Genomic DNA, 23982 nt, shown 5'->3' on the forward strand with positions numbered 1-23982 from the left:
TAAAATTAACCTTCCTCCATCCTACTCATGGCGGTTTCCTTGGGACTTTATGCTTCAATTGTTTGCTCCTGGTATGTCGGAGACCTGCTGGAGACCTCTTTCCTGATCTGTACGCTTATATTCTGTGGTGGCCGGCCCGAAGGGTTGTAGGCCCGTATTTGTAAGCTTTGACATGCACAATAAAGGTTTTCAAAAAAAAAAAAAAGATATGTAATGTAATTTAAAAAATCAAATATCTAAAAATAAATACTTTTAAACAATGTAGTAAATCATTATAAAAAATTAACAATTAATACATTTAAAAATTATCATTTACAAAACCTTTGAGATTCACTGAAAAAACCATAGGTTTCAGCCACGTTATAGTTAGGACTTAGCCTTTAAAAAACCTTAGAATTTCACTGAAAAAACCATAGGTTTCAGCCACGTTATAGTTAGGAATTAGCATTTAAAAAACCTTAGAAATTCACTTAAAAAACCATAGGTTTCACACGTTATCGTTAGCTGGACATTTCACTCATACAAAACCATTGAAATTCCCCAGTTAAAGTTAGTTCAGCTAACTATAACTTGCGCGCCCGCAATGCACTGCTGATGACGTCACATATTACATCACTCATGACATGGTCAGTGACATCACTCATGACATCACTGATGACATCTCAAATGACATCACTGAAAGTAATTTGAGTGGTGGATATGTTAGTGAGTTATTTGGATGTAGAAGGATAGTGGAGGGATTGAAGAGGGAAAAGGTTTGTATTGTAATAAAGCTTGCTACCCCTGATGAGGTGTTTAAGGGCTTTTTCGGCGAGTAGCACGCTACTTCGTAAACCATAAAAGATTAGTGGTGAATTAGTATAGTGAAATATGAAAGTAATTTGAATGGTGAATATATTAGTCTGTTATTTGGATTGAGAAGGAGAGTGGAAGGATAGAAGAGGGAAAAGGTTTGCATTTATATAGCACTTGCTACCCCTGATGAGGTGTTGAAGCGCTTTTCGGTGAGTAGCACGCTACTCGGGAACCCAAACAGGATTAGTGGGAATTAGTATAGGGAAACATGCAATTACTTTGAGTGTTATTTGGATTGAAAAGTAGTGGTATGGGGTTAGGGATGAATGGAGAGTGGAGGTAGAGGATATATTGATAGGAGTATTGGGTGCGAAATAGGGTAGTGCATCTGGAAGAGTAGTAGAATGAGGTTTGAGATGAGTCAGAGAGGTGAGGTAGAGGGTATATTGAGAGCGGTCTAGGGTGAGAAATAGGGTAGTTCATTCGATATGCTGAATTAGAAGACATTTCGGCATGTATATGACATTTGTGACGTTATACGATTTGATGTACTGCAATAATTGTAAAAAGTTGATCGAATTTGTTGTATTTAAATCTATTCGGTTTTAATTTAGAGCACATGCACTTTGAAAGGTAAATTATTTGTGACTATACTCTTTAGTATCATGATGCTTATTGATTTGAAAATGCTCAACATTGAGGAAATATGATTTAGAAATACAATTGAAGCGATATACTAATAAAATGTTTAAAAGTGGCGGCCACAGTGGTAGCTATGTTCATTGGGGATTCGAACCTGAATATTCTCTCTTTCATTTTCTTTGAATGACACGTCATTAGATGATGACCAATGTTAGAAGTAAAGCCACAGCATCCGCTCACTAATGTTGACAAAGGCGGCAGCCCAAACACGTTCTGTTCGCTTGTGGTGATTAAACAAGTGTTTATTGGTCCCCAGAGAGTACTGACCTTTTCTTTCTACTGAGCTGTAATATACAGTGAATCCACCCTCACATGGTACTAGCACCCGCGGATGAGTGCAGTAGATCTGGTGGCCTGCGGGCAAATATATGTGTAAATTAATACATATGTATACACACACATATATACATATGGTGGGTTTATTCATATTTATACCACTCTAGTTCGCGAGGAACTGTTGTGGTGAGATCAGTTGTATGTTGTATGCTCAACCCAAAGTCTTTGTTAATTTGTGAGCCAGCCCAGGTGACATTTTAGATTCCCTCTCATATTTTGCATGGGGAGGCAGCATCATTTTCCTTCAAGCCACTACACATAGGACATAAACCAGGTGATTCTTTGAAATCAAAGTTTTAAATAGCCTAGAATCCTCCAGCAGTCCATAAAATCAGCTCATCTTCTTGTTCTGCATGATCCTAACTCTCAACAATAATATAGGAAAAAGTGGGGCCTACTCAACAAAGAAACGTGTGCTTGAAATGTCGACTAACAGTGACCAACTCCTATAAACATACACACCAGTTCAACACCATAGCCACGTTGTGGTGTAGCTGGTGGCCAGGATTCCGACTATTCATATTTTTATATTTTACCTAGGCACCCATATACTTTACCCATAATTTATCGGGGTAAAATATAAACTTGTCCATTCCTTATCGACAAGCATACCTTCAAATTACTACAGAAATCGGATTATTTTCACGACCGGATTTAGACAGTTCTTTTTGATGCAATCTTAGACAGTTATTATTTGTATAGAATTACACACAGATAATCATTAAAAGCACATTCATCATTCATACTGCATGCCATTGCCCCAAAGAGACACACTGTCCCATGATGTACATCAAAGTGGCAGCACCCTGATACCCTATTCGAATGTAGGTCACTGGATGTTATGTATGTATGACTTTGCACACCATTTTGATTTTTCTTATTTGTTGTTGATTTATAAGGTGCTAAATGCCATGTTCAAGCCATTTCAGAGTGTGGATGGGAAGGGGAAGGAAATGAGTGGTTAGAAAAATAACAGGAACGAAAGGCGACTAGAAGGAATAGAAAAACGTTTGCTACATCTTTAAGAAAGTTTTCTAGTTTCTGAAAGTGGAAAGTGTCAGAGTTCAGCTTTTGAACCAGTTTGTGAACTTCCGAGGTTGACCACAAACTTTGAATCAAGCCTTCTTCAGGGTCAGAACTTAGGAAATATTTGGTCAGAAAAGGATTCTAGAGCTAGAAAATCCCAAAGTGTTGAAGAAAATTCATATAGATTATAAGTATATGCCCCATCATATCTTCTAAGCCTGATGAAGGTCTTTATTCACCAAACATGAATTTCCACTCGTAAGCACTGTTCCCAGGAAGGTGCGCGCCTGGGCGGCCGCGCAACTCTGTTCTCCCGAGCGCGCAGTGTTGTGTGTGAAGCGCGCACACACAGCACATCCCCGAACAGTCCCTCGAAACCGACCTCACACTGGAGGAACCAGACGCCCCTCCCTCCCCCCTCATGTGTGTCTGCCCAGGATGAGACTGCTTCCCGAGCCTCACCCGAGTACTTTACAGGTCTTTCAAAGCCTCATTAACAAGATTGCTTGTTAATGAGGCTTTGATGCCCCCCCGGCTTTAGAGCCCCTGCAGCGCCACTCTGCCTTTTGCTTGTAGAATCAGCCCCCAACCCCCACCAGCCCCCACCATGGAGACAAATAAGAGACACATAAATGCGTTTGTGGGCGAAGTGGGGCAGTGTAGACGTCATTCTAAATGTTAGTCAGTACATCCAAGCACTTCAAGGCGTAAGAAAGAGGTAAGGTGGCATTTCTCAAAGAGCACAAATGTCCCTTATTTTCAACTTTATAACTGGTAAACTCCGAAAATGTTGATGGGGCATTAAGTCAGTATTCGCATTCACCTTTTAAAGGCAAAACTTTTTGACTTTTAGCAATGCTTTTTTATAAAAGTATTTGCCGCATCAGGTCTCGGAGAAAGGTAAAAACATTAGATGAAAAATATGTTGTCAAATTCTTTGGTTAATTAAAATGAAAGGAAGACTGCAAATTTGTTCAGAAAGCTAAACGCTCAACCTTTGAGGTGTTCTGCAGGTCATGAGTTTGATTCTCGGAAAGGCCAGCTCAGCCTTTCATCCTTCTAAGGGTGACAAACCAATTCTTATTTACAGTGGTTAGAAATGACAGAAGTACTGCATGAAGCACTGTATTAAAAGTTCCAATTGTCATACACAAGAGATACGAGTTTTTAAGCGGGGCAGTTGATCAATGATAGCCTGAATGCCGAGCTTCTTAATCCGCATCAAAGGTTGCCAAGTCAAACGCTACCAGCAACGCGTGCTTTGAGCGCCAGCTCTGTGTAGTCTGTGTGCCTGAATGGCAGAGAACGGAGTGGGCGGGAGCGATGGGGAACAACCTGCACATTATTTTTGTTAATTTCACAAAAACAGTCTCCATACCTTTTGATTAAAAAAAAGACTTAATGAAGGTTGATGGCGACCTTGAGGTGTCTCCGGGCTAAAGGGAAAGGCACAGGTGCCTTGTCCTGTGAAACTGAGGGCTACAGAAAGCTGCAATGCAAACAAGCAATCTCACCATGGTGCCTGCTACCTGAAAGAAATGTAAATGCAATTGTTTCAAGGTTGCTTGATATCTATTATAGGCTTTAATTGATGGAGTCTGATTACACGCACACATATGCAGTGTTCTCTTTAATCGATTGAGATTTCATAATGTAAAGTATTTATTTTTCATTTAAGGTGTTTGCGTTATTTTTTATGCAGCTATGTTAAGATGAAAGACGAGCTCATTAGTTACTGATTATTTTGTTATTTTTAGCCACCTCTTTGACCTCATCCCCACACCCACTGACCACGCCCCCATTGCACTCAGGATCACAGTTCTCAAAGTGTTTTTATCCACTTCAACCGTTGTTCATGGGTGGCTGTTTGCACTGTTTTTGGAGGTCTGGTGTCATCTTTGAAACAAGTAGACACCACCACCCCTTGCTGCAAGATAAAGGAGCAAGAAATAAAAAACAAAACAACTTTGATTGACCGACCACAGGTTGAAAGAAAACACATTTGAATACCATGGAAGAGTAGCAGTTTCTCATGTATACATATCTATCAGGTTTGAAACATTTATTTTTAGAATGTGTGAATTCTCCAAGAGGAATAAATGATTTAAAGATTCATGCATCAAAGCTACTTGCATCACCATCTCAGAGAGTGCATTCTTGCTCCTGCCATTCTCCCTACCTGTACGCTTGCACACATCTTCCCAATTATAACACAGCAGTGCTGTTAGCATAACGTGTGTCAGTTGGATATGTTGCAGAAGTTGAATATTTACTCATTCTTTTACTGTGGTGCACCCCACGCTGCCCTACTCCTTCCTAGTCTGTGAGGGGCGCCTCTTTTCATACCTCAATCCTCCTCTGTCACTAGCAGATGACATTACCCAATACATGATTTATTTAATGATTTGTTTTTATGGGGAGAATAATTGATTTGCATAGAATCACAGGATGTTAATCTGACCCGAGACTCAAAACCCATCTCCTAAATCGGCAGCTCGAGCATTAAGCCACAACCTCTACCACAAGAGCAGAAGCATTTTCAATATTATATACAACTTTATGCCACAAACAACCATTGACAATGCTAATAGTCCTGGCTTTGTGTAGGTGTAATGTTACTTGTATTAAATATTTGGATGTAATGACAGAAGAAGCAAAATATCAGTCGGGTGGCACACTATGCTAAGCTCAGATTGTTAGCTTAATTGCTTTTAAGCCGCACCCTTAATTGCATCAGTCACGCCCCTTTGAGAGACACCCAGTTTTTTCATCCCACTTAAAGCCCTGGTCTACAAGCGTGGTTGGGTTGTTGGCGCACATAGCCTTGGCTGCAGCGCACAGAGACCTTACTCTGCCGCACACAGAGGACAAAAATTAGAGGGAACATTGCTCGTAAATAGGCTAAAGATGATTTCCCCACAGGCAAAATTACACATCCATGGTGTAATATAACATTTGAGTTAAATGCCCAACTATGGCGGGTAATAGGCACCTCAAAGTAGAGACGCCTGCAGAAGGTGGTGGGCGTTTGCTTATATTCCTTTACTGTTCCTGTTGCAATATGACCGTTTTGAAGTCATTTGCTTTTCCTTTATCCTTGCCCTATTCTGTTTCTGGGCTGTTTATAAGTGGTACCAAACACCATTAAAATTATTTAAAACACAGCAGTAAGTGAAATACATCATAATAGGCCATCATCTGAGAATATAAATTCCTGCAGCAGGGTCTCCTACAGCTGCATCAGTTGCAATACTCTTGAGATTATGGCACTAAATTAAGATGAAAAGCTGCTTGGTCAGGTTGTGTATAAATACATAATAGAGAAATAATTGTGCTGAGCTGTTTCCTCTACGGCTGAGATTCATCCTGACTTTTCTTTTTTCACTTTTTAAGCTTTGTGTTATTCATGAAACCTAAATGAATACAGTCAATCATGGATGTCGGTTTCCAAGTAGGAACAAAACAAAAAACAACAACGTGAGGAAAAAAAACATCAATAATTAATTGGAGATAGAGAGTGAAAAAGGCAGAGAGAGAGGGAGAAATGGGAGAGAGAGAGAGATGTCTGCCGGGAGCTCCTTCCAGGTTTTGACCGCAATGTGAGAGAAGGATCTTCCACCTTGCCTGGCTCTGTGGAGGCGCAGGGTTTCAGCCAATGCGAGGTTGGAAGATCGGAGGTTTCCTTTGGGTACGTGGAAGATGATTCTGTTGTTGGGGTATTTTGGTCCGGTGTTGTGTAGGCGTGGGTGAGGATTTTGAAGGTGACTCTTTCCTCCACGGGGAGCCAGTAGAGCCTTTGAAGGTGTTGGCTGATGTGTTCGTGCCGGGGGATGCCGAGGACGAGTCGGGCTGCGGTATTATGTATCGTCTGGAGTTTTCAGAGAAGGGACTTGTTTATACCGGCGTATAGTATTTCTCATAGTCCAGTCTGCTGGTGATGAGTGTGTGGGTGACTGTCTACCTTGACTCCGGGGGAGGATCCATTTGAAGTTCTTGCAAAGGATGTGGAGGGTGTTGAAGCAGCTGGAGGTGACGGCGTTGATCTGTCGGTTCATGGTGAGGGATGAGTCGCGTACGATGCCGAGGTTTTTGGTGTGGTTCGAGGGGGGTCGGTGGGCTTCTGAGGGCTGTCGGCCACCAGGTGTGGTCCCATGCTGAAGGGGTGGTTCCGAGGACAAGGACTTCTGTCTTATCGGCTTAAGGCAGCTGTTGGTCATCCAGACAGCGTCCTCCTGCATTCTTTTCTGGAATTGAGTCTAGCGGTGGCTGGGTCTTTGGTGAGGGAGAGGATGATTTCCGTTGGATCGGAGAGGAAGGGGGATAGTCTGATTCTTTGGCTTCCTCTGTAGAGGAATGATCGGATCTAGACTAGGGCTGTTCCTTGTATGCTTGTGTGGTGTAGTCTGGCGACAGGTGTGCAGTGGGAGACGGTGTTGAAGGCAGCTGATAGGTCGAGTAGGGGAGGGCTGCGGAGTGGCCTTGGTACAGGAGGGTGCATATGTCATCTGTGGAAGTGAGGAGGGCGGTCTCTGTGCCGTGGTTGCAGTGGAATCCAGACTGGAACGGGTCGAGGGTGACTTGTCTTCAATGAATCTTGTCAGTACCCTGTTGACTGTTTTCTTTGCAACTTTGGCCGCAAAGGGGAGGAGCGAGAAGGGCCGATAGGTCTTGAGGTCGTGGGGTCAGCTGTCGGCTTCTTGAGCAGGGGCCTGACTTCTGCTCGTTTCCATTCATCTGGGAAGGTGCCTGTTTTGAGGGTGGTGTTGATGGTGCGTTGTGGTTCGGGTGCGATGGTGGTGGTGGCTCTGTGGTAGATGTTAGGGGCCAGGGGTCGGTGGGGGCCCCTGAGTGGATGCCTTTCATGGTTGAGGTGGTGTCTCAGCTGTGATTGGCATCCATATGGAGATGCTGGGCTGGCTGGTGCATCTGGGGGCAGGCCAGCTGTGGCATCAGGTGGAAGATCGATGAAGTTGTCGTAGAGGTTTTTGATCTTGAGGTGGAAGTAGGTTCCAAGCTTGTGGCAGAGGTCTTAGGACGGGGTGATGTCTGTGGCTTCGCTGCGAGGGTTGGCGATTTCCTTGATGACAGTGAAGAGTTCCTTAGAGTTGGTGGATTTGGTGAGGAATTTGGTGTGGAAGAAGGTCCTCTTGGTGATTCTGATTTGGTTGTGGCAGTCCGTCATGGCATCCTTGTAGGTGGTGTGGTTTTAGGGTGTCTTGGTGTTTCTCCAGTTCTTTTCCAGCCGTCTGCAGGTGCATCTGGCTTCTTGGAGGTCGGTGGTGAACCAGGCGGCTTTCCTGGGGCTTTGTTTGTTGTGGTTGCGTAGCGGGGTGAGCTCATCCGCGCATTTGGAGATCCAGGTGTGGAGTTCTCTGGCTGTGATGTTGGCGTCTGATGACGAAGTGTGGTTGTTTTGAGTGAGGACAGACTTGAGTTGGTCGTCGGTGACCTTGCTCTAGTTCCTTTGTGGTGGGCGTGGGGCTGGTTTGGCTGCCCTAGGTTTGTCGACGGTGAAATGTGCACAGTAGTGGTCGGTCCATGGGGGTTGCATTATGTGGCTGAAGTGAACGCTGTTACCTGCTGTGAAGTTAGGGTTGAGGTGTGTCCTGCCCTGCGGATCAGAGTTGAGACGAGTTGTTTGAGTCCGATGTCGGCGAGGTTGTCATGAAGGGTGATGGAGTTGGGCTCGCTGTTGAGAGGAGAGGGCGGTACGAGTCCTGCAGCAGGGTGTTCTAGAAAAGCAAATCTCATTTAGATCAATTTGCATCTCTTTTGGAATGATGGGAGGCTATTTCTTTTATAGACTTGAACCTAGACATCCTTTGTGGGGTTTTTGGCTTCCAGTCCTGGATTATTGGTGGAAAGCTTCTGTGACTCCTAGATTTGTGGGCCCTCTTTTAGGTGTGATGCCTTGGAAAGGGATTACTAGGAGCCGGGCCCTTTTGTGTGCATCTCTGTGATATTGACACTTTTTGCAGGCCTGTCCATGGAACACTGGGCACTGTGGGAGGAAGTGTAAACTACTGTGGGTTCCACTGGTCATCATTTATAACATTGATGCCAGCTTCATTTGGTTGGTGGTGCAGCACTTGTTTGCCAGTGTTACGCCCATCTCTATGCCCTTCAGAATACTCAAGGACTCATTCTTTGAGCTCTCACAATGTTACACAACATTCCATGCCCATGCTTCTGCGGGATTATTACTATTTTTATTAGGCACCTATCTTGCTGATAATGCCTGCAATGTCTCTGTAAATGTCTTATAGATACCCAGAAGATGTAACGGTCACAGATGGTATAGGTCGCATAGAAATATCGCTTTTGCAGAGGCAGAGCAGAGTTTTTTTCCCCCTTTGACGTGGTGGATGGACAGGTATGGAAGCCCCAGCCTTCTGGACACTGCGGTCCCCACACTCGGCAGCCGCTTGATGACTGTATAGGCGGCGGCGGAGGGGACCAGCCCAGCACCAATCCAACACAGGGGAGCACCGCACCGTGATCGCAGAACTAGGAGAGGCAGTGGAGTGAGAAAGTTCACGATTAGGCGCGCCCACGGTGCAAGAAACCAGCAGCAGGGTGGAGGAATAAAGGTGAGCTAAGGCGAGTAGATGCTCCACAGAACGCAGACTGTAGAATGTATTCAAAAATTATGACTCACGCTGCTGCTGCGGGAAGGTAGAGAGAAGAAAAAACTGGGAAACCAAGGTACAGGCAGTCCCTCGATAGCTCCTTGAACTCGCTCAGACGTCCCGTCTCCCCATCCATCCAGCCATCCCATTACCCGTTACCCATCAGCTCCTGTAGGTTGATCACGGATCGCGGCAGCTTGGAATTGCCGCTTGGCTTTGAAGCAGAGAAAGTGGAGGGTTTAAACGGCAGCCATTAAACAGCAACAACCGAGCAGAGGACCGGCGTCTTGGTCAGCATTGCTTCGTGGGCGGGGCCTCAGTGTGGCAGGAAGCACAACGACGACGTGCATGGATCACGTCAGCCCTGCTTAGTGATGTTTGAATGCAGGGGACTCATTCTGTCCTTCTCAGCCTTTTTACTTTTTTCCATATTCAGTCTGATGAGCTGTCATCAATCTATTTCTGAATGTCTTTTGCCACCTTGTTTAACGATAATACTATGTACTCTCAATAACAGGTGTTGGATCACAGGCAGGTATTTTGGCCACTTAAGGTGGCAGTGCCCCTTCTGTATGTTTCTTCATTCCAGAGCTCCTTGCAATGAGTCTTTCTGACCTTCTCCGCAGGACCATTTTTCAGCATCAACTTAGGGTCTCAAACTCCATTATTGATGCTCTTGTCCCTGCACCTGGTAACACACTGCTTCTGCTCATCACCTATAAACACTGTGCAATCATGGTGGCCATCATCAGGACCAAACTCATGTGGTTTGCTCATCCAATGGTTTCTTCACTTTAGGATTCTCCCTCTGCTCCTATGTGTGTGATTATATGTCATGCTAGGCTAGCTTTATTGTCTCTGTTCATCCTTGTCTATTTCTGAATGGCATCTGTCCTGCAACTCCGGTTCATGGTGTAAGGCTTGATAGTTTCTAAAGCTTCATTCCTGGATGTTACTGCAGTGCAAGCTTCAAGCAGCAATTGAAGTCCTGTCCTTACAAACTCAAAGATCTGGATAGAAGAATGGACCCTGCCATTGTAAAGTTTGCGCTATATAAAATTGCATTAAATAAATAAATAAATAAATAAATTGTGACTTTTACCAAAAAGGGTTTTGCACCTTTGATGGTTTCTGTTTGTGGTGCTTCTGGCATTACTTTCCAGGGATAACTTGTCTGTAATCTTCATTATCCTTTGGAGATGCATGTTGGCTTCTGGTAGGTGCTACATATACTTCAACGAGGGAGAGGATCAATGTTTATGTCCAGCCCTTGGCACTGCTGTGGGGATGTTATTCTTACTGGTAGTAGGACTAGACAGCCAGTAGCATATATGCGCGTGTGCTTCATACAATGTCCACTTATGTGCTACAGAAGTGCTTGTATGTCAGAATATTCAAGTCATATATAGCATCTGACATGAACACCGTGTCTTATGTTACATTTGCGGAAACATCCCATTGGGTATAGATTTTCATAAATTAACTCCAATAATCTGACAGTTTTGTAAACAAATATTTAGGACACAATATCTATGCCATAGGAACTTCTCACTACATTTGCTTGCACCAAACCTTAGCCACATTATATCTATTGGGGATTAAGTTTTTCCAAAGCTCGCATATTTTTGATAAGCCTTCACTTGTATGCCATGTGGATATTAACGGGCCTTGGCTTTTGCAGAGCATACACTAATCACTTGAAACTAAATGTGGTCTATTTTTGCTTGCTATATTTTTTTCATTGTTTTCCACATAGTCTTATCCTCATATAAATAAAATTAAAAAATTGTATCCGCTGCATTGGGCCCATTCTTATGAACAAATACATTTATTTAGCCATTTATATGCAATAACAAAATTGTGTCATACTTTTTCCCGTTTAAATTCACACAATGAATTGATAACTTTAGTTGATAACTTTAGTGATGTTGGTGAAACATTTGTGGAGGACACTGCACTTTTGAGCCAGCTCCAAAGCCATGCAAAATCAGCTTCTTTATAAACATGTCACAGATGCAATGTTCTTGCCTCTTGTAGACTTAGAGTAGTCTGATACTGAATGAAGAGACGAGCATGTAAGTCCTTTCCCTGTCCATCAAGTTACTTAGAGGAGGAAGGGTGAAGCCTACCATGTACCCAGAAGAATAGACTGCTCTCGGGGAAGTTCTGGGTTAGAATATTTTGCTTGGGTGGTCTGTTGAAGATGCGGACGATGGGGTGGCCTCACAAGCAAAGCAACACATAAAATGTGTTATGTTCGTAGACTTTTCGCAATTGTTCGATAACTTGAAATACCTTAAAGTAGAAACCAAGTCTTCACACGGGGGAGAGTATCTATACCTCTTTCGGATGTACGTTGTTATACATCGCGGTACTTTACAACGCGTCTTTTACAACAACTTGCGATGTAGATGTGCTGGATTTAGGAATAGTTAAATTTACTATTCCAACACCAGCCTACGTACAGTAGGGAAGGTGTTGGAATAGGAAATCTACTATTCCTTAGCCTAGAGCGCCCCCCAGCGCAAGTCGTGGTTACGACTTGCGTTGTAAAAGACGCGTCGTAACTGCACTGCGGGGTAACATCCGCGTTGTAAAGGATGTTCCCCCCTCTTTCACATTAGATCTATAATGACACTTCACTTAGTTCTTCAAATGAGAATAAAAAATGTAAGATAAAACCATAAAGTATAGACCTGGGGTGTGATCTGTGAGGAGTTTCATGGAAAATGTATATTTGCACTGCAAGAAAAATATTACTAATATCAGAACAAAGAGAATACTGGTATACAAAATCAGGGTACCACATTTTCGCTGGAAAGTGAACCTGACCATTTCCAAGGCCGTGGTCACAGGTCAATCTGGCTTGGTGTTGGTAACAAGTAAACTGCCCTTTTCATCAAGGGCCACATAACTGCCACCAGCCGTCACTGTAACCTACAGATAGTTCATCCAAAATGTTGATTTCTCTGGCCTTTTATGTGTCAGAATGGTACACAACATGAACTGGATATAATAAAACAATCACACGAAAAGCAAAATTAAACAACTGAGAATCTCAACTAAATTACACATAAGCTGTTATTAAAACAGCCCGGAATGAAGGCATAATTTAAATCAGCTAATTAGTACTTCTGTAACAACAGTGGGCATGTCCGTTGGAAATTAGGAACAGCTGTTCTTGTTAATTGGAGCAGAAAGGACGGGCGGGCCGATAACTGCAGAAAGGGCAGAGCATTTGTGCATTTCAAGGCAGTGCATACATGAAACTGCCTGGCATGCCATAAGTTATTGCGAGGCAGGGGCCCAACCATTGCTGGGCCCTCTGGCTGTTTCTTCCTTTCTTGGCAGATGTCCTAAGTACATATTTCTAAGTGATAATAAGGATAAAATATAGCATCTGGCGCCATCTAGTGACAGAATGCCGCACAGGCTGCCACATGATGTACTGAAGGACCACATGAAACTGTGGTTTAGGGCATAACACCCCCTCTGCCACACGACCCTCGGGCAGGCCCAAGGAACTTCACCAAACTTCTGTCTGCGGTCTGATACTTTTATGGAATACTTTATATATGCAAATCTGTTGAGGATATGTGGTGATCTTTTAGAAAGTTGGATCTTAGCTGGTATTCTCGAATGCTTTATTTCCACTAAGAGTTCATGTGAGGTTCACTGTACGGTAGTATAGGTCTGGGCGGTAATTCCGTTTCGCTCGCGGAATATGGGTAATTTTGCGTTCCACGGAGAACATGGAATTGCCAGAATTTTTTCCTTGTTCGCGCTTTTGCGTGTTCTCAAGATATTTCTCCGCGAGCACGCAAACAGCGTTTGCGAACAGGAAAAAAGCATCGCGAACGGGCGGAACCAGCAATTCCGCGTGTTCGCAGAACTTTTACGTGCTAGCAGATATTTTTTACCGTTTCTCAGAGCTTTGCGTAGCGCAACTACGCAAATTCCGCCCACCTTAGTAAGGAGTTCAAGGGGGTGGTCTCAACGAATGAGTAGTCATTGTCTAGGATGTGTATCTTTGCTTTATTTTTGTTTATCCTGTGTATCAGCTATTGATAGGTTTTAAATTGTGTGTAATTTTATAGAAACAGTTTATTTTTGCATATGCGATGGAATTGCTGTTCGCATATTCTATTTGCAATAAAACCAAATTTCTATTTTGCATGGCAAGGCAATGTATTTTGTTTTCCAGCCCTCATTTCTGAGTTAGACTGAAATTGAAATTTCGTCCCTAAATACGCAACAAGGGCCTGAGTCACAAAGGCCAGGCTCAAAACTGTGAAAGTCTATCCCTGTGTTTTTTTTCAAAGATATTTGCTCATATCATTTGCACCTAGGAGTGGAACTACCTTAACCCCTTCACTGCGGCGGCTATTCTGCCGCAGTGCTAAGGGGGCGGGGCGGAAGAGCGGTGGGCGCATGCTGGTGACGGAACCGCTTCGTCACCAGATTCGGTTGCGCTGTGCTTATGACAGAGCGGTTCCGTCATGGCCCCGCTCGCTCAATAGAACGCTCAGCGCAGGTGCGGAATTCGCGCCGCGCATGAGCGGCGGGCGGGCCATGACGGAACCGCTCCGTCATCAGCACAGCGCCACCGCAGTTGATGACGGAGCGGTTCCGTCATCAGCGCACAAGGGGTTAAATGACTGGTGCAAATCCATTTAATGATTCGCAGAATGTGAATTTGCGCTCATGCATCGGTCTCCTCAGATGAGGAATTCCCCATAATTCTGAATGTTTCTGTGAGAGGAAATGTACCCACCTTGTGTTGGTTTCTGTGCTCCCAGGTTGTGGGCACTTGCCAGTTGTTGGCACCCATCTTGCAAGATCATGGCCATTCGCACAGTTTCGGCCAGCACATCCCCACCTTGGAAACATTCAAAGATGTTCTGCTTTCAAAGGAAGAGTACATCTGTTTTCAGGTAGTTCAAGGGCACAGAACACTCCTAGAATTAATGGGAAGCTCCATGGAAAAACCAGTTTGTCTTGAAGAAATGCCCAGTTTCATGCTATATTATACAAAAAGTGCAACCCAATAATCCCCTCGGGACTGGGTATAATCAATAACAAACTACAAAGGTCCCTAGAGGAATCATTTATCTATTATTTCATATTTCAAAAAAATTCACGAAGGTGAACACAATTTATCGTGATCAGGGAATTGCTCATAAAGCAGTATTTTAGAAATATTTGCTTTAATCCAATTTTAGAACAACATTCAATTTGTCATGTACGGCAACCAAAAATACTACTGATTTCATCCATATATTTCACAGTAGTAGTACAACACCTTTTGCTTTTTGTACAAATGGGTAAAAAATCCACCATATATCGAAACTCAATCAGGTATTTCACATTGCTTTCATTATGCCTCAAAGAACATAAATGCAAACAAAAAGGTGTGGTAGCGTTGACGTTTCGGTCTCTCTAAGGGTCTAGAGGATCCAGAGACCATCTTCAGGACGATAATGTTGCACAATGAATCTTAAGATCAGTAATCACCAAATGAGTAAGCCGTACGTATGAATCATCAATTTGGGCTTTCTACAGAACCGGCGTCGCTCGGTTCTCCACCCGCCATCAAAGATCGAAGGTTATGCCCTCATCTGCAAATGTAACTTTTCGTTTCTAAAGATGTTTAAACAAATAACTATTCACCGAATCTGCAACAGTCAGAAGTTTGGTTCCAGGAGACTATTTGGAATTATTTGAGAATTACAATAAAGTTTGGCACTTATGCCAGGAGCGGAAGTGGCGGATCACTGGAAGGAGGGGGTGCACCTGAGTGAGTGTTGTCTGCATGAGTAACTGCGATGTGTCATGCTTGGTCCGAGCGATCCACGTGTCTGGCTTGGGGGTTCGCATGGACCTTGAGCGTTTTTTCACAGCCGAAATGCCATTCATGAAACTGATGTTTCTTGTAAGATGATGGGAGTCATTACCAAGGACTGTATACTCTGTTTGATCGATTACTTGCCACTCAAAGGGTCGAGTGTATCTTTGCCATTCTAACTCAAAGACTCGGAATACTCACTATGATCAGGGACCAGGAAAGACCAGGTGGGAGTTGGGGTTTACTGTTACTTGAGTTTGTTTAAAAAAAACTGTAAAATGAGACCGAGATTCCATAAGGGCGTTACAGCTGCAGTATTACCATGAACACAGAACGCTGACCCTTGCTGATTTGGTGTACTTTTCCATGCTGTATACTTGTGCTCATGATGGTTATTTGTGAGTTCAGCTACTCTAGCTGTTACACTGATTGCGGCCGGCCCTTCCAGTGGGTTGTAGGCACACCGCTGTGTATATGTATTATGTGCAATAAAGGTCTACAAAAAAAAAAAAAAAAGTTTGGCACTTACACAAGCGTTAGAGAAAAGCCGGTATATTTCCGTCTTTTTTTGAGTATGAGGCTTAAACAATCTTATTTGTGAAAGCATACAACTGTTTTTAGAATTCCAGATGTATCCCAGTTTAACAAAATTAGTCACACGGACTTTCCACCAGGTGAAAAACATGGATGAGTAATTGTTTTGGAAATGTGCGCTAGGACATGTAACTTCAATTTTTTTTCCGCATTGAGAAAACTCTGCTCCACCTCGCTTCTCCTTCCCACAATTGTGGGCACTTACCCACACCCCTTACAGGAGTAAACCTGCATGTGTTTCCAAGGTTAGGCCTGCAACTCATGCCAGAGTTAGACCAACCTGCAAACCATCAGGGGCGGCTCTAGGCTCATGGCGGCCCTGGACAGGGAGCGTAGGAAGGGGGCCCCGGAAGAGGGGGTCCGGGCGGGGCGGAGCACGGAGGCTAGTGAAGAGGGGGTGGTCAGGGTGTTTGGAAGTGGAACAGAGTCAGAGGCCGCCAAATCCCTGTCAGGGGCCGCCACGCAAAAATGTATCCATCCTCAGAGGATTATTATATTAAGGATATATATGGGCGTGGTGGCCCCTGGGGTTTGGTGGCCCTGTGCAGGTGCACAGCTTGCACATGCCTAAGGCCGCCCCTGAAACCATTTGTAAATACCCACAAACGTATGGTTTTCCCTCCACTAACGATGCAAAAGCAAAACAAAGGAATGGAAAGCCCACCGCATAGGACGTTTTTCTACTGTCGTAGGTGCAATTAACAATCGTAAAATTTCACAAATCACGTGAATCCGATTAGAGAATGTAACAATCGCAAATTGCTTTTTTTGCACACATATGATAAGTAATACTTAGAAAGGCATCGGTATTATGCCATATCTCATTTTATTCCCACAACCATTATTAAATGTGGTACTTCAGACACTCAACTGCGTTTTTGAAATCATATTTGAATGCACAAAAAGCGTAAGTTAGCTCAGAACACCACAGTCTGATTTTAATGGAGGAAACCAGTCGAGAAATAAAGCTGCTCTGTGGGCAGGCACAGTATGTAAGAGTTTGTTCTGATGTTAGATTAAAATCTGGCAGAGCCCTGTTAATATTTTCTGCAAAGGAAAATATGATTGCAAAAACCACAAGGGGTTATCAAGGAGTAAACAGAAATGTGGAGTCAGTGAAAGGGAGCACAGCTTCAAAAGGGACTGAATGTTGCTCAGGACATGTGCTCTTGACATTGAAAAGGCTCTGTTCAACATGAGTCTATTAGACCTGGGTGCAGGTATAACCATGAGGGGCAGGTCTGCATGGATTACACCTGCGCCCATGCAACTTCGCAGGGGCGTTTCTTCATTATGAAGATTATTTTGCACCACAATTTGCACCAACGTTTGAACCGAACAACGTGTGCAAAATATTGTTTATGTTCTGGTTATTTGGTGCAAATTCTTTTCTTGCTGCAGTAAGGCACTGCATGTCCCTGCAAATGCACCGGCACCAGAGCAATCCTTGTGATCCACTAATGCTTGTGCAAGTTGCAGTGGGGCAGGTGGAGACTCAGGCGTATCATTTACCCCTTCATAACGTGTTTGCATGTGTATAATTGATTTACCTCCTTTATTTCTTTATCTATCATGGTCTTCTAGATTGTTCAATTATTGCTTCCCGTCTGTGTGTTTGCCTACCCTACAAGCTCGGGGTTTGACGTGTGACTGTAGCAATGCAGCTGCATGTTTAACCCGTTGCGTGCTCACGTTGGCCACTACCTCTGGGGTGCTGTGCACGACCGACGGCCGACGCAGACCCGCCTACTCCGTGGAACGCCAGCACTGCGGCGGAATGTCTGCAGCGGTAAACGGGTTAAATAGCGACAGCTGAAACATAGGAATACCAAAATATTGTGGCCTACATTTCGAGGACCAAAATATTGAGAAGGGAAGTAAGTGCATATACGTCAGTATACATTTACTATTTTTAACTCCTCATCTAGGTACCTTGAAGATGTATTTCATCGGGGGGCCTGTAAATGTGGAGTTAAGTAAAGTAAACCTATGAATACCTGCATACTCACTATGTTGATATTTAGGTCCTTGATGGATGGAATGCTGAACAATGTAAACATTCACCCCCGGTCACAAAGATCAGGGTTTGATTCTTCGTTCTTTTGCTCACTATGCCAGCCCAGTTTGGACCCAGCCATATGCAAATCAGTCTTGACCCTGCTCCTCATGGGAACAGTCTAGCAGGGCTGGATTGGGAATGCAAACCAGCCCTGGCAATTGGGTCAGACCTGCCTTGGGGGTGGGAGGCAGGTGCGCATGAACTGCCAAGCCTGGTAGCGTAATATTCGGGGGTTGCTATTGAGGTGGGATAACGCTTTACAACCCTCCTTGCCGTCCAAACAATAGTCAATGCCCCTAAGCACAGAGACAGATTCATGAGATTGCTGGTTAAGTTTCCTATCCCCTACCATCGAATGGCAAGGGCGAGATTGTCTAAAGTGTTTCTAAAAGTATTAAATTTTCTCATAAGGGAACAAATGAATACAATACAATGTTTTTCAATATTATCCCTCTTTTCCAGGTTATCATGGGCTGTATTGCGAAGAAGAGTATAATGAATGTCTCTCTACGCCCTGCCAGAACGGGGCCACCTGCAAAGACCTTGCCAATGGCTATGAGTGCGCATGTCTTTCTGACTATGAAGGTAAGAAGAGAGTTGAACCACCAATTAGTTATTGTTTATCAATATTGTATGTCATTGCCATTTGTGTGATGTATATGCTACCATTTGTGTGGCCTGGAAGTGACTTTCCAAAGGTCTGAGGTTTCCGTCACATAATTCTGCTTTCGATGGGGAACAACCAATCATGTGAGCTTGAATTGTATGCTGGTAAGTATTCTTGGTGCTTGATGGGTGAGACCAGAAGGTTTGTACCCCATTGTTTATGCATTGTCTTGTAAGAGGGACATACCCAATTTCCCAGAAGACGTATATGCATGAAAAGTTCAGTTGGGTGCGGTGACATCCAAATAAAGACATATTTGGGATGTGTTTAGGGTTTAGCAGGACTTCTGTTTAAAGCAGTTCTCTTGCATACTAGGCATGCTCGCCTTGGATTGCCTTGATTGGGGGTGTTGTTGTGAGCACTGCCATACCCAACTGTATGTTAAATCTGTGTCCGTTGGATATGTGTGCAGAATTATTTCTGATGTGTACTCTTTGATGTTGTGTAGGGGATGTGCGATTAGAGATGCCTGTTGTAGTGGGTACGGAAATACCCAACTATATCACATATTTGTGCTGTGCTTGGTGTTTGTTCTTCTTTCTGTCTGATGTGTCCGTTGGCGAGTTCGTGTGTGTTGTTGATGCTCAGAATGGTTTTTTGACAGAAGGCGTCAAGTCTGAGACCAAACATTCAAGGCAATGAGGGGCAAGTGGGCAATATCTGCAAAAGAAAGGTTGGCATGGAGAAAGCATGCAGGATCTGAGGGGACAGAGAGTCCTAAGCTGGGCAGGCCATTGATAGATAAGCATAAAGGATAATTACGCACGTATATAGCACACGACTACCCGTAGGCATCTCGGCGCTTCCTGGCCTTTCCCTGTGAGGAGCCCACTCCTGGGCACCCCCAAGGTGAAGTCAGGCATCCTCAGCGTTGTTGGGGCCATTGTAGAGATTAAGCAAGCTATTGCCCAGAGGTGCAGAGTGGGTCTCATGATCAGAATAGGCACCGAGGCGAGAATTATCAGGTCCGAGGAAATTGAGCCCGAGATCCGCCGAAGCGGGAATTGGACCCTGGTTCCGACCAGACTCCTGCATCAGGGTCTGCCGCTCTAACCATTGAGCCACACTTCTCTTCAGAGTGGTCGAGGTAGCATCTGCTAAGAAATTCTGGAAGAGGATCAGAACTGATGGGACGAAGGCGGATTCACTGTTCGGACAGAAGGGGGCATGGCCTGCTGATATGGGGAAAGATCAGGATCTGCCTGGAAGAAAGGGAAGCAGGCACTGCCTAGTTCAAGGAGGAAAATGAACTGCATGGAAGAGAAGTAGCAGCAGAGCTTTTATCCCTGCTGATGCCTGTTACATTTGCTTATTTGTTGGAGTTTGCTAGAGCTGTACGTCGCTTTGTGGTTACTTCAAAGCACAAGCATGTGAGTAGGACACTGAGTAGGTAGACGGTTGCGTTAAACAACAATATAGTTTATTATTTGAAGGGTGCAGTACCTCACAGACGGAGGATATTTCCTAGTCCGGTCATCAAGGTGTGAATGTTAGATCTTAGTTCTAATGTGTAAAGAAGCTAAGAGTGCAGAGCAACATACTATGATAACACTGTTATGCACTTAAAGGTACTAGGCAGTTGCCTTCTTTCAACAGTCAGTTACTAGTCAGAGTTTTCCTTTGACATGATGCCTGATTTGTGGAGACTGTGACCATGACCAGAAAGGGGTTCTACTTACCTCACTTTCAATATAGATTGCAAAGTCCTATAAAGAGTCGATAGACCAGTGTTGCAGAAGGCACCAGTACTGGATGTTTCGTCACGGACCGTGGAAATATACACTGGTGGTTTATGGAGGAAAAACCCCAAGATGGCTAGGGCTCCTCTTTTATCTTCGGACTGTGCGCATTCACATAGAAATGGTGTGTGCTTACTCCATTCTACTACATGACACCCAACACACTGCCTTCCATTTATTCCAACTTTTCACACCAATTACGCCATTTTGATGGCTGTAGTCAACCTATAAATATACTACGAAAGTTCTCTCAAATTTTAAAAATATTTTTCTGATTTTTAAACAAATCTGTCCAAGACTGAATTTAATTATAACAATGAAAGGAACATTGTAAAATGCTGCAGTGCACTGAAATTGTGCATTCTTCCAGTCGAGAACAAAAAGGATTTTACCACACTTCACACAGAAAGTGCTCCCCCTGATTTTAGATTAGGTTCTACTACACATGAGGCAGTCATTTGAATTGAATAGTAGTGCAGAGTCCCATCAAGACTGAACACGACTGCAATGTTGGACACAGATAAGCAGACAGAAGCACTACCTTCAGCTTGCATCTTAGTGGCTACCAAAGAAAAGTCTGAGATTTGGTCCTGTATAATTCTCCTATGTTTGGAGCAAGTTTACAACTTTTCACACCTGCACAAAAATCCCAGGACCTCTCTAGAAAATCTATTTCAGCCAGACATGATCCAGAGTAACCCAACTGATATTATTTATGCATGTGAATTGTCTACCAGCTAAAACAGTTTTATGAGCAAATGAGATATACATGCATTAAAGCTTGTAATATTATTCTCCATGGAGAAATCACTTCCACTTAACCACTATTTAAAATAGGGGTCAACCCTCCCCATTCCTGCCCTGGAAACACAGTTTTTAGTTTACATTTATTCATGCTGTTGACTGGACGCTTGCATGCATTTTCACGTAAGAAACTACTAAGAGGCGGTTTGTTAATAACCGCAATTTTGAGGGATTCACCCACATTTGAAGGGCGACCCAATGAGAAACACCCCTTAACCCACTCCAGCCCTTACCCTTAAACTTCATAATACAATTTGCCCCACTGTTGGGTCTTCCACCTTAGTAAATAAATTGTGTAAACATATTAATTCTACCAGATTGCTTTTCATTTATGGACACTTTTTTGTGCACCTAAATTGCATTTAGGTGTGCAAAATATCATTTGAATTGGGAACTGATATGGGCCTTAACTTACGAACTATCTCGGTGTTCCTTGAGAAATCCGACTTTCATACTTTCCGAGTGGCAATGCTTATTTGTCGTTCACGATAGCCTGTTCCTCCCCTATTTAATTCGGGCAGCCTCACATTTGAGAACCGTTTATTGCGGTTTTACGCTTTTTTTTTAATATTTAATTTTCATTCAAACAATGTAAATATAGACCCAAAAAAGACAATGCAATATTTAAAGTGTAAAAGAGATACAAAAATGTCTAGAAATAAATAAATTACAAAGTACAATACTCAACAATGCACAGCAGCCACGTTAATCTAAAGAGCGGAAGACTGTATTTCCTGGTGTGTATCTCCTAAAAAGTAAGACTGCCAAAAGCATACCAATTTGATTTTTAAGAATTCAAGTCTGCCAAAAGCAAACCAATTGGACTTTGATTTTTAAGAATTCAGTCTGCCAAAAGCATATCAATTGGACTTTGATTTGGCCCTATTTTAAATGCACAATGTTCTTCATTTCGACTTGGAGAGCACTATTGGGACTTGCCTGCTGGACTGCATCCCAGATTTGGTTTGGTATAATGCCAATTTTGCAAGCTAAAGCAGTATTCCCGTCCAGCTAAACATTGTGTTTTTGTTTGCGTTTGTAAATGTCCTCTGACTTGTGGGTGGCAGCTCGATTACCCATTCCACTCTCGAAATCCTCCATCTCTCTTTAAATTCAAGTCCTTTTTATTAGTCATTTTTGTGAACTGAAATGCTTCTGGTTTATGCATAGAAGTTAGATCAGCTGTGCAAAGATGAAATTGACAAAACTTTGTGCTGGAGTTTTAAACCATTTTACGCATTCTAATGCATTTACACCTGTGAGCACTTGGGAGTCACCACACCCAACATTTGAAACAAGCAAAAACTATCTGAGGTGATCTTGTAAAAGCCTGTACTGTGCATGTATAAGGAATGAGGTGTTGCATAAATAAATGCATAGTATTTTTGCACTGGCCTTAAAAAAGTGTGTGTAAAATAGTTGGCAGTCTCAAATGATCCATGAGGGTGTGCATATCAGGATTCTGTCAGGTGTGGTTCTTGGTTAAACGTTTGTAGTGATGTAGTTTAGTGATGATTGATTTAACCCGGTGGATCCTGTGGCAATGTGACAAGCCCGCTGCATTCCTAGCTAGTGTCAGAATAGCTTAAGCAGGAATGTCCTGTTACTGTGGGATTGCTTGCCTGTGGATGTTGGCAGAACAGGAAAGATTTGAGATGAGCTGGATGTCTGATCCAGGTGAAGCTTATCTTAAAACTCCTAGTTGAAGACATAACTTGTTTATTGTAATAAAGGACCTATACTGAACTGACTTGCCGCCAGCTTCTACATCCGCATTCAGTTGCACATGACTCCACCTTCACAATTGATCACTGGCTCCTCATGGGAAGCACTGGCCTCATCAGTTGCAATAATGCAGTATCTTCCCAGGACACTATTAGACCATTCCCTGAGATTAATTGATCTGATTCATTCCACTTAAGCGCCTCTAGCAGAAGCTCTACTAACGGTGACATTACTTAATGAAATTTGTGAATCTATATGTGATATAAACCTGTGATCAGTGCAGTCCTTGGCCGCTGTGTCACGTGCTTTCAAGGATATCTGCGGGATGTGTGTGTTTAAAATGGATCTCTATTGTTAAACTGGTATGCAAATGCGCCATTACTACTAATGTGAAGATGCTGGCTTAGATTTATTTCGTTCTTACCAAATACAGAGAACTTTCTGATGAAGAGGTTTTATATTTATTAAAATATGCTAGGACATGACAACATGTGGAGGGGAAGTGCCCTGGTCAAGGATCATTAAGTTACACAAAACTTCAAATATAATCCTAGTAGACGAAGATAGTGCTTATAAATTAATAACGGATATAAATCGCATTTTAGAGTTCTTGTTCAACTACTACTCATCTGTGTGCACTACCAAATTCAGGATATTAGATGTTGATAGGGACAGCTATCTAGATGGGACCACTTTGATCTATGTGAACCAGGCACATAGGCAACCTATGGTAAAGCCAATGTTAGGAACAAAGATTAAGACTTCTATTTCAGCCCTTTCAAAGGACCATGAATAGAACTCCTGAAGGCTGACTAGTATAAATAGTTCCAGGACATACTTGCTCCTAAGCTCCTGGCCTTGTAACAAAAATCTCTGGAGAGCTTCTCACTTCCTATCAATCAATCAATCAAACAATCTTTATTATTAATCAGAGAATAAAATCCATTAAATAAAACAACCCTGATAAAATCAATAAATATCATACAAACGACTTAAAAAGGAAAAATTGTAATACAGGATTTTATACAAAATTTACATATATTAAGTAATGGACCGAATAG

At 43.1% G+C, this 23982-nt stretch overlaps 1 protein-coding gene across 1 annotated transcript in view; it reads left to right on the forward strand.

The window, feature by feature from the left end:
• The window catches only part of DNER (delta/notch like EGF repeat containing), a 1176744-nt gene that overhangs the window by 1055809 nt on the left and 96953 nt on the right, over window positions 1–23982 (forward strand). Inside the window, exon 9 of the mRNA XM_086942563.1 lies at window positions 18449–18571. Coding sequence (XP_086798689.1) covers window positions 18449–18571 — 123 coding nt within the window. The remainder of the gene's footprint in view (window positions 1–18448; window positions 18572–23982) is intronic.

Source organism: Lissotriton vulgaris, chromosome 11, assembly GCF_964263255.1.
Source record: "Lissotriton vulgaris chromosome 11, aLisVul1.2, whole genome shotgun sequence".
Taxonomy (NCBI): domain Eukaryota; kingdom Metazoa; phylum Chordata; class Amphibia; order Caudata; family Salamandridae; genus Lissotriton; species Lissotriton vulgaris.